Source organism: Bufo gargarizans, chromosome 9, assembly GCF_014858855.1.
Source record: "Bufo gargarizans isolate SCDJY-AF-19 chromosome 9, ASM1485885v1, whole genome shotgun sequence".
Lineage (NCBI taxonomy): Eukaryota > Metazoa > Chordata > Amphibia > Anura > Bufonidae > Bufo > Bufo gargarizans.
In genome coordinates, this window is record NC_058088.1 from 192,540,037 (window position 1) to 192,552,048 (window position 12,012).

At 56.0% G+C, this 12,012-nt stretch overlaps 1 protein-coding gene across 1 annotated transcript; it reads right to left on the minus strand.

The window, feature by feature from the left end:
- On the minus strand, positions 1 to 11,092 carry LOC122946324 (UDP-N-acetylhexosamine pyrophosphorylase-like protein 1). The gene is made up of 9 exons (XM_044305879.1): positions 10,483 to 11,092; positions 5,365 to 5,569; positions 4,910 to 5,085; positions 4,379 to 4,551; positions 3,590 to 3,783; positions 2,291 to 2,431; positions 2,020 to 2,205; positions 1,880 to 1,946; positions 1 to 536 (listed from the first exon to the last, which is right to left on the minus strand). Exons 1-9 carry the CDS (start codon positions 10,769 to 10,771, stop codon positions 468 to 470), a joined length of 1,500 nt encoding a protein of 499 aa, XP_044161814.1. The 5' UTR covers positions 10,772 to 11,092; the 3' UTR covers positions 1 to 467.
- Positions 11,093 to 12,012: the final 920 nt, after the last annotated feature.

Sequence of the window (12,012 nt, forward strand, 5' to 3'; positions counted from 1 at the left end):
TTAGAAAAGAGACTTTAATGGGCATTTTACATGAAGCCTCTAGTATGTCGGAGTCAAAATTATCTGTGTCAACTTCATCAAAGGCTTAGGCTGCTGCTGTCTCTCCCCCATGCTTTACACTGCAGCTTGGCATGTTCATGCTGGATGCAACTGGAGAACAGTGTGTAGAGGGATGGGGCGAGGGACAGACTTCAACCAATTAAAACATCAGGAAGAAACCACATCTGGTCGCTCAGGTGACGTCAGGACAACACTACAGTACGGAGAGGACCCATTGGTGGTCCTTAAATGTATACCCTGTGGTCCTCATGGGGCTGATGTCCAGCGTCCTCCATTTTTGGTTTCAGCTTTTACAGTAAACTGCCGAGGCCCACGGCAGTGATTCACAGCGGAAGCGACGGATTATAAAGGCACACCGGCTCCTGCGCGGCGCTGGGGCCCTTCCGCCCTCAGGTCTTCATTTCCTCCTACACCCTCGGAACGTCCAGTATGAAGGGGGACGAGATGTCCTGGTTATTCAGACGCGCGTCTAAGCCCTGCAGGGGTCAGATAATACGGGGGAGGGGAACGATCAGACCCTTATACAGCCGAATCCCCCCCCAAAAAACTAGGAAAATGTAATCTACTGTTCACATTCTACTCTATGGGGCCACAGGGCCCCTAAATACAATAGACCTTAAAAGGGGTGGTCCCAAAATCTCAAAGTATTCCCTATCTACAGGATAAGAAGGAAGTATCACATAGAGATGGTGCATTCAAGTGCGGTCCGCAAAAAATACGGATGACGTGCATGCTGCATCCATTTTTTGTTGCGGATCCATTATAGCAATGCCTATTTCTGTATGGGACATGTTCCATCTATTTTGTAGGACTGTGGAACAGGCACATGGAAAAGTAAAACTGCGGATCGGACGCGGACCCAAAAAATACGGTGGTATGAATGGGGCCTTAATGGAATAGCAGTGCACATGCGCCACCACCGCACCAATCATGAGAAGGGGGTCCTGTATCCACCCTATGAATGGGGCGGCGGTCGAGCACTGCTGCTCTATTCTTCTACGAGACTGTCAGAGCGTCTCCAGCGCTTGTACAAAGCCGTCCCATAGAAATGAATGGATCAGCGGCGCCCATGCACCTCTGCTGAGAGCAGGGGTCCTGTGTCCATCGCATGAGTGGAGTGGTGGTCGAGCATGTGCAGACTGTCACAGAGTGTCCAGCTCTCACACTTGGCTTCTCTTCAGGGGTCCTGTATCCACCATACGAATGGAGCAGTGATGCGAAGGCCACGTCACGTCACGTTCATGTTATGAAATTCGTTCACGCTTCATTTGGTGGTAAAAGCAGAATTGCGTTACGGATTCCGTTACCACGGACCATAACATAATTCTATGACGGAATGCCTTTGGAGGCCTCCCCTGCATAATGGAAACGGGACGGATCCGTTTTGCAGCCCGTAGACTTTTCTAAAGGCATTCTGTTATAGAAATGCGTTATGGTCCGTGGTAACGGAAGCCGTAACGCAATTCTGCCTTTACCGCCAAACGAAGCGTGAACGAATTTCATAACATGAAATTCGCTCCTCTCTAAATGTGACGTGGCCTTGGAAAAGCTGAGAGAAGGCAGAGGAACTACTGCGAGCGCTGCTGCCTTCTCGAAAAGCTGATCGACAGGGGTCGGACCCCCACGATCAATTACTGATGACCTATCCAGAGAAGAGGTCATCAGTTCTAAAGGCTCGGAAATCCCCTTTAAGAGCCTACTGCCACACAGCTTTATATGTCTTGGCATGAGGGTCTTAAAGGGGTTTTCCAAGCCTTTAGAACTGATGGGTAAATCATGGACTATCCCTTTAACGCAGAGAGTGCTCATCTTTACTCACCTCCCCAAAATAGGAGATTAAAGGGGAGATCTCACAGACGGCAGGGGGGTCTTCCGCTTCTGGATCACTACAAAGAGAAGCAAGATGTGTAAGCGGAGAGGCTGCGGTGACGGGCACTGTGCGATACACTGGATACCAACCCGGACTTCTCAGCTATGGCACGGCCATTGGCATCAGTGAACTTCGCCCCAGCCTTCAGAGCCCAGCGGTAGTGCTGCCACAGAAGCGAGCGCCGGACCGTGGTCGGCGTGTCCTTATCGGCTGTGTCTGCGTTTTTTAGAGGGGAGAATTCTTCTTCCCTCTCAACTTCAAATGCCACAAAGTTCCTGCAAACCAAGAGAGACAAAGCTGGCGTCATCCGCACGGGCACAGAGGGCTGCGGTGGTGCCCGGCGCAGGGAATGCCACTCACCTGGCAAACTGGAAGACGTCAAACACAAACTTCTCCATCTTGATGCCGTTGGGTCGTGTGGGCTTCACCAAGTTGCCCTCTTCATCTACGTAGGGGACTTTCTTGATGGCCACATGGTACCCCAGCCGCTGCTCTAGCGTCCTGCAATGAGACCTTAACTGTAACAACTGGATAACAACCTCCTGAGATTTCATTATCTCTGCTTGCTGTCAGTGAAAACATGAAGCAGGTGCAGAGATTCCTATGAGAGCAGATGGGCACAATAAATTATCCCATTCACTAACAGCAAACAGAGATCTTAAAAATGGCAAGAAATTTAGAAAACGGCTGAATTTCTTATGCTTAAAGGGGTCCTCTCACTTCAGTAAGTGGCATTTATCATGTAGAGGAAGTTAAAGGGAACCTGTCACCAGGATTTTGTGTATAGAGCTGAGGACATGGGTTGCTAGATGGCCGCTAGCAGATCCGCAATACCCAGTCCCCATAGCTCTGTGTGCTTTTATTGTGTAAAAAAAACCGATTTGATACATATGCAAATTAACCTGAGATGAGTCCTGTACATGAGATGAGTCGGGGACAGGACTCATCTCAGGGTAATTTGCATATGTATAAAATAGGGTTTTTTTACACAATAAAAGCACACAGAGCTATGGGGACTGGGTATTGCGGATGTGCTAGCGACCATCCAGCAACCCATGGCCTCAGCTCTATACACAAAATCCCGGTGACAGGTTCCCTTTAATACAAACCGCTTACTAATGTATTGTGATTATCCATATTGCTTCCTTTGCTGGCTGGATTCATTTTTCCATCACATTATACATTGCTCGTTTCCATGGTTACAGACCACCCTGCAATCCATCAGTGGTCGTCGTGCTTGCACAGTAAAGGAATAAGCGTCAACCTCTCTGGAGGCCGGGACCATGGGAGCCACATAGGCTGGTGCTTTATCCTATAGGGTGCAAGCACGACCACCCCTGATGGATTGCAGGGTGGTCTGTAACCATGGAAACGAGCAATGTATAACGTGATGGAAAAATGAATCCAGCCAGCAAAGGAGGCAATATGGAGACTCACAATACATTAGTAAGTGGCTTGTATCAACTTCCTCTACATGATAAATGCCACTTACTGAAGTGAGAGGACCCCTTTAAAATCCCTTAAAGGGGACAGCACTATACATAAACTATCTATATTATAGGTGCTGCCCGGGGATCCCCATAGAGGGCGCTGTTTGGAGGGCTCCTCCAATCAGTGCTGTGTGTGGATGCCCCTATTTAAAGGGCACCTGCCACTGACCCGGCCATGTTCTTCAGGAAGTCCAGGGTGAAGAAGTGATTGCAGATGCTGCCGGCGTTGTAGGTCAGGCTGCCGTCCGGGTTGCGCTTCTCCGCCGTCTGTGGGCTGATCTCGCTGTACTCCACAACCTGGTAGATGCTGTCCACCTGGCACACGACCCCGACAGGCTCTGACGGGTACGACTTCTCCACCACCTGAGCAATCCAGGGGAAAACAATGGTCACGTTAATACCTGATACAACTGCTCGGGCAATCACCCCCAACATCTACGTACACAGGGAGCCATATAAAAGGGCAACGTGAAAGGTCGCTCTTTATACTGAATGATGGAACACGCCAGTGACCACTGGGAATCGGGGAACTGGTCCTAGCCATCAGACATGTCTAAGATAATCTCTCCATATGTCTATGATAGGAATCCCCCTTTAAAGGGGTCTCCTGGGATTTTCCTATTGATGGCCTCTCCTTAGGTCATCGGATCAGCTGTTTGAAGAGGCTGGGGTGCCCCACCGAGCAACACGACCAGTGATGTCATGTTCATCGGTCACATGGCTGCAATACCAAGCACAGCCACCACACAATGGACGGCGCTGTGCTTGGTAATCTAAGAGGAGGCCTTTAAAGGGGAGGTGCAGGCATGGTCTCCCGCCAGACGTGACATGCACGCTAGGACCTGGCATCAGATGACTGGCAACTTGACCCTCGCAAGTCTCTCCATGCCCAATGTCAGATGAGGAGAGTAGGCCTGGACAACCCCTTTAAGGGTGAGCCTACAATGAGCTCACTTACCTTGGCGCCGCAGTCGGCTCCTTTGGAAACACAGAACCCCACGAACACAGGGTCGGCCATCTTCACCAGTATGTTGTCCACGCAGTAGACGTGGACAGACGAGATGCCTCGCGCCTCCATGTCCTCCAGTACACGGTGGTCAGCCAGGGCTCTGTACAGGCCGCCGTTACCATCTGGAAGGACACAAACGGAAGGAAACTGCTAAAAAGGCAATTCCTTGGGACGGTGCACTGAGTTACAGCAAGTCCAGGGGGACGACGGGCGACCACTTGCTGCCAGGGAAGCGGTTCTGGGTAATTGCACTGTAAGCGATTGCCCTCCGTATTCTATAATGTTAAAGGGGTTCTCCAGGCTTTTCATATTGGTGACCTGTCCTCAGGATAGGTCACTAATATCAGATTGGCGGAGGTCTGACACCCGGTATGAAGGGAAGGAGGGTGTCGGACCCCCGCCGATCCTGAGCAAAGGTCAATATTAAAAGCCCGGAGAACCCCTTTAATAATGGAGAGCGTAAGCTCCTTTATCATTTACCTGGAGCCATTGCGACCTTGTCCTTCCTCTCCAAAATGGCCTTTCCGTCGAACCCGACCGCGGGCAGCATTCTCTGCTCGAACATGACGACGTCCGCCCGATCGATGCCAAAGAAGTTGTGCTCCTCGAAAAACTCCTGCGTGGGGTTCAGGGTGAACTCGCTGGTCATGATGTACCTGGGGGGGGGGGGGGGGGAGGGGGGCAAGAATGAAGAGACCTCTATATACCACGTAGCACCCGCGGGAGCCAATCACATGCTTGCTGCTATATTGTAGTCTGCAAAATGAAAGATGCAATCTGATTGGCTGCTGAGACTATTAGGCCCGCAGTAAAAGAGGGGGGGCACTACACAGGGCATCCATGTATTAGACTGATGCCCCTGCCGTGGGTAGCTCCCTGATGATGGGTATGTGCAGAGTGGCAGAGCATTGTGGGGTCAGAGGAGGCGCTCTCACCATGGCACGATGCACCGCGTGGAGTATTTCTCTCCGGCCAACTGCTGCAGACGCAGGATGCGCTCCGCCTGGACCTGGTACAGAGTCTTTCCGCTGGGCAGCCCCACGCTGTACATCCCTTTGGGGTAGGTCACCCCCAGACGTGTGCCCTGACCGCCAGCCAGCAGCAGGACGGCCACCCTGTTCTGTGAGATCTGGTGGTAACCTGGAAAACATTGAAAACTGTAAGCCATGAAGAGCGCCGCCACCTCGTCCGTCCGCGTGCCGCCTACTGCAGGTTTAGTCACTCGCCCTATACGTGCCGACCGGGAGAACAATACTAGGGAGGAAAGAAGCAGCTCACGTGAGACGATCGGGGCAATACCAGACCCGACTTGTGGAGGAGAGTGGCGCTGCTCCCTTATGTCTCTGTGCCGCCAGATCACAGCTCATCTATCCCTGGGCACACCGGGCGGCACAGTGTATATAAAAGGTCACACCGGGCGGGAAAGTGTATATAAAGGTCACACCGGGCGGCACAGTGTATATAATGGCCGTACCGGGCGGCACAGTGTATATAATGGCCGTACCGGGCGGCACAGTGTATATAATGGCCGTACCGGGCGGCACAGTGTATATAATGGCCGTACCGGGCGGCACAGTGTATATAATGGCCGTACCGGGCGGCACAGTGTATATAATGGCCGTACCGGGCGGCACAGTGTATATAATGGCCGTACCGGGCGGCACAGTGTATATAATGGCCGTACCGGGCGGCACAGTGTGGCACATTGATTATAATGGCCGTACCGGGCGGCACAGTGTATATAATGGCCGTACCGGGCGGCACAGTGTATATAATGGCCGTACCGGGCGGCACAGTGTATATAATGGCCGTACCGGGCGGCACAGTGTATATAATGGCCGTACCGGGCGGCACAGTGTATATAATGGCCGTACCGGGCGGCACAGTGTATATAATGGCCGGACCGGGCGGCACAGTGTATATAATGGCCGGACCGGGCGGCACAGTGTATATAATGGCCGGACCGGGCGGCACAGTGTATATAATGGCCGGACCGGGCGGCACAGTGTATATAATGGCCGGACCGGGCGGCACAGTGTATATAATGGCCGGACCGGGCGGCACAGTGTATATAATGGCCGGACCGGGCGGCACAGTGTATATAATGGCCGGACCGGGCGGCACAGTGTATATAATGGCCGGACCGGGCGGCACAGTGTATATAATGGCCGACCGGGCGGCACAGTGTATATAATGGCCGGACCGGGCGGCACAGTGTATATAATGGCCGGACCGGGCGGCACAGTGTATATAATGGCCGTACCGGGCGGCACAGTGTATATAATGGCCGTACCGGGCGGCACAGTGTATATAATGGCCGGACCGGGCGGCACAGTGTATATAATGGCCGGACCGGGCGGCACAGTGTATATAATGGCCGGACATTAAAAACACAGGGCGGCACAGTGTATATAATGGCCGGACCGGGCGGCACAGTGTATATAATGGCCGGACCGGGCGGCACAGTGTATATAATGGCCGTACCGGGCGGCACAGTGTATATAATGGCCGTACCGGGCGGCACAGTGTATATAATGGCCGTACCGGGCGGCACAGTGTATATAATGGCCGGACCGGGCGGCACAGTGTATATAATGGCCGGACCGGGCGGCACAGTGTATATAATGGCCGGACCGGGCGGCACAGTGTATATAATGGCCGGACCGGGCGGCACAGTGTATATAATGGCCGGACCGGGCGGCACAGTGTATATAATGGCCGGACCGGGCGGCACAGTGTATATAATGGCCGGACCGGGCGGCACAGTGTATATAATGGCCGTACCGGGCGGCACAGTGTATATAATGGCCGTACCGGGCGGCACAGTGTATATAATGGCCGTACCGGTCGGCACAGTGTATATAATGGCCGTACCGGGCGGCACAGTGTATATAATGGCCGTACCGGGCGGCACAGTGTATATAATGGCCGTACCGGGCGGCACAGTGTATATAATGGCCGTACCGGGCGGCACAGTGTATATAATGGTCCCACCGGGTGGCACAGTGTATATAATGGTAACACCGGGTGGCACAGTGTATATAATGGTCACACTGGGTGGCACAGTGTATATAATGGTCACACTGGGTGGCACTGGGGCACAGCAGGCTGCAGAGTTTAATATATTTTACCGGGTACAAAGTTCTCCAACTGAGGAGCCGAGGGAATGGCGGCATTATATGTCCTGTGAGGCTGGCACACCCGGGTACAAGGTCCGAGAACTGCAGATAACTGATAAAATGTGACCTGGGCAATAACGGGGTACACAGCGGGTATGACCAGGGGGCACAATGGACATAATCGGGGTACAGAGAACTGCCCCCCAAGTACTAGTTTGAGTTAATGCTTCCAATATTGGGGCACAATGACTCTGGGGGGCGCTCTCTTATCCCGGCAGTTCTGGGGGCGCTCTTTTATCCCAGCAGTTCTGGGGGGGCGCTCTCTTATACTGGCACTTTTGGGGGTGCTCTCTTATCCCGACAGTTCTGGGGGGCGCTCTCTTATCCCGACAGTTCTGGGGGGTGCTCTCTTATCCCGACAGTTCTGGGGGGCGCTCTCTTATCCCGGCACTTTTGGGGGGTGCTCTCTTATCCCGGCAGTTCTGGGGGGCGCTCTCTTATCCCGGCAGTTCTGGGGGGTGCTCTCTTATCCCGGCAGTTCTGGGGGGCGCTCTCTTATCCCGGCAGTTCTGGGGGGGCGCTCTCTTATCCCGGCAGTTCTGGGGGGGCGCTCTCTTATCCCGGCAGTTGTGGGGGGCGCTCTCTTATCCCGGCAGTTGTGGGGGGCGCTCTCTTATCCCGGCAGTTCTGGGGGGCGCTCTCTTATCCCGGCAGTTCTGGGGGGCGCTCTCTTATCCCGGCAGTTCTGGGGGGCGCTCTCTTATACTGGCACTTCTGGGGGGGTGCTCTCTTATCCCGACAGTTCTGGGGGGCGCTCTGTTATCCCGACAGTTCCCGGGGGCGCTCTTTTATCCTGGCACTTTTGGGGGGGGGCACTCTCTTATCCCGGCACTTTTGGAGGGGGCACTCTCTTATCCCGGCACTTTTGGAGGGGCACTCTCTTATCCCGGCACTTTTGGAGGGGCACTCTCTTATCCCGGCACTTTTGGAGGGGCACTCTCTTATCCCGGCACTTTTGGAGGGGCACTCTCTTATCCCGGCACTTTTGGAGGGGCACTCTCTTATCCCGGCACTTTTGGAGGGGCACTCTCTTATCCCGGCACTTTTGGAGGGGCACTCTCTTATCCCGGCACTTTTGGAGGGGCACTCTCTTATCCCGGCACTTTTGGAGGGGCACTCTCTTATCCCGGCACTTTTGGAGGGGCACTCTCTTATCCCGGCACTTTTGGAGGGGCACTCTCTTATCCCGGCACTTTTGGAGGGGCACTCTCTTATCCCGGCACTTTTGGAGGGGCACTCTCTTATCCCGGCACTTTTGGAGGGGCACTCTCTTATCCCGGCACTTTTGGAGGGGCACTCTCTTATCCTGGCACTTTTGGAGGGGCACTCTCTTATACCGGCACTTTTTGGGGGGGGGGGGGCGCTCTCTTATCCCGGGGCAGTTCTGGGGGGCACTCTCTTATCCCAGCAGTTCTGGGGGGGCGCTCTCTTATCCCGGCAGTTCTGGGGGGGCGCTCTCTTATCCCGGCAGTTCTGGAGGGGCGCTCTCTTATCCCGGCAGTTCTGGGGGGGGGCGCTCTCTTATCCCGGCAGTTCTGGGGGGCGCTCTCTTATCCCGGCAGTTCAGGGGGGCGCTCTCTTATCCCGGCAGTTCAGGGGGGCGCTCTCTTATCCCGGCAGTTCAGGGGGGCTTATCCCAGCACTTTTGGGGGCGCTCTCTTATCCCGGCAGTTCCGGGGGGCGCTCTCTTATCCCGACAGTTCTGGGGGGGGGGGGGCGCTCTCTTATCCCGACAGTTCCGGGGGGCGCCCTCTTATCCCGACACTTTTGGGGGGCACTCTCTTATCCCGGCACTTTTTGGGGGGGGGCGCTCTCTTATACCGGCACTTTTGGGGGGGGCGCTCTCTTATCCCGCCACTTTTGGGGGGGGGGTGCTCTCTTATCCCGGCACTTTTGGGGGAGCGCTCTCATCACGGCACTTTTGGGGGGGTGCTCTCTTATCCCGGCACTTTTGGGGGGGGGGCTCTCTTATACCGGCACTTTTGGGGGGTGCTCTCTTATTCCGGCACTTTTGGGGGAGCGCTCTCATCACGACACTTTTGGGGGAGCGCTCTCATCACGGCACTTTTGGGGGGGGGCGCTCTTATCCCGGAACTTTTGGGGGGGCACTCTCTTATACCAGCACTTTTGGGGGGCGCTCTCTTATCCCGGCACTTTTGGGGGGGGGGCGCTCTCTTATCCCGGCACTTTTGGGGGGGGCGCTCTCTTATCCCGGCACTTTTGGGGGGGCGCTCTCTTATCCCGGCACTTTGGGGGGGGGCACTCTCTTATCCCGGCACTTTGGGGGGGGGCGCTCTCTTATCCCGGCACTTTGGGGGGGGCGCTCTCTTATCCCGGCACTTTGGGGGGGGCGCTCTCTTATCCCAGCACTTTTGGGGGGGCGCTCTCTTATACCGGCACTTTTGGGGGGGGGGGGCGCTCTCTTATACCGGCACTTTTGGGGGGGCTCTCTTATACCAGCACTTTTGGGGGGGCGCTCTCTTATCCCGGCACTTTTGGGGGGGCGCTCTCTTATCCCGGCACTTTTGGGGGGGGCGCTCTCTTATCCCGGCACTTTTGGGGGGGCGCTCTCTTATCCCGGCACTTTTAGGGGGCGCTCTCTTATCCCAGCACTTTTGGGGGGGCGCTCTCTTATCCCAGCACTTTTGGGGGCGCTCTCTTATCCCAGCACTTTTGGGGGGGCGCTCTCTTATCCCGGCACTTTTGGGGGGGCGCTCTCTTATCCCGGCACTTTTGGGGGGGGCGCTCTCCCGACAGTATTGGGGGTGCTCTCTTATCCCGGCACTTTTGGGGGGGCACTCGCTTATCCCGGCACTTTTGGGGGGCGCTCTCCCGGCACTTTTGGGGGCCCTCCTGGGGCTCCCCGGGACCCACCTTCCTCCTCCCAGGCCGCCAGCTCCGCGGGGCGGCTCTTCCTCACGCTCCCCAGGAACTCCGGGGGGACCGGGCGCATCCGCTCGTCCAGCCGCTGAGGTGAGCCGCTCTCCCGCACGTAGGCTGCCCGCGCCCGGCCGCAGTGCTCCCGCAGCTCCCGGCCATCCAGCAGCTTCAGCTCCGCCAGTAAAGCCTCCCGCTGCCCGGAGCCCAGCTCGTCCCAGAACCGCAGCAGCTGCTCCTGCCCGGCCTCCTGCAGCCTCCGCCGGATCTCCGCCTCACACTCCATGAAGCGGACCGGGACTGTCACCGCCAGAACCAAATCCGAACCGAACCAGACGCCGGTCCGTTACTATAGGAACCAGCCGACTGTCAGTTCGGAGCCTCCGCTCCCGGTAACTATGGAGACCAGAAGTGCCGTTACCACCTGAGGGACCTCGAGCAGGGGGCGGGCGTTGACCAGTCACGTGTGCGGTATATAAATGGGCGGCGGGATTCACGTGAGGCAGATGTGGTGTCAGGCGGCGGAGAGGAGGAGGCTGACAACCCGGAGACTAGAGCGCCTCAGGACGGTGTCAGCCACAGGGACCCCATAACAATATCAGCCACAGGGACCCCCCCATAACAGTGTCAGCCACAGGGACCCCCCCATAACAGTGTCAGCCACAGGGACCCCCCCATAACAGTGTCAGCCACAGGGACCCCCCCATAACAGTGTCAGCCACAGGGACCCCCCCATAACAGTGTCAGCCACAGGGACCCCCATAACAGTGTCAGCCACAGGGACCCCATAACAGTGTCAGCCACAGTGACCCCCTAACAGTGTCAGCCACAGTGACCCCCATAACCGTGTCAGCCACAGGGACCCCATAACCGTGTCAGCCACAGGGACCCCATAACCGTGTCAGCCACAGGGACCCCCATAACAGTGTCAGCCACAGGGACCCCCCATAACAGTGTCAGCCACAGGGACCCCCCATAACAGTGTCAGCCACAGGGACCCCCCATAACAGTGTCAGCCACAGGGACCCCCCATAACAGTGCCAGCCACAGGGACCCATAACAGTGTCAGCCACAGGGACCCCCATAACAGTGTCATCCACAGGGACCCCCATAACAATATCATCCACAGGGACCCCCATAACAGTGTCAGCCACAGGGACCCCATAACAGTGTCAGCCACAGTGACCCCCTAACAGTGTCAGCCACAGTGACCCCCATAACCGTGTCAGCCACAGGGACCCCATAACCGTGTCAGCCACAGGGACCCCATAACCGTGTCAGCCACAGGGACCCCCATAACAGTGTCAGCCACAGGGACCCCCCATAACAGTGTCAGCCACAGGGACCCCCCATAACAGTGTCAGCCACAGGGACCCCCCATAACAGTGTCAGCCACAGGGACCCCCCATAACAGTGTCAGCCACAGGGACCCCCCATAACAGTGTCAGCCACAGGGACCCCCCATAACAGTGTCAGCCACAGGGACCCCCCATAACAGTGTCAGCCACAGGGACCCCCATAACAGTG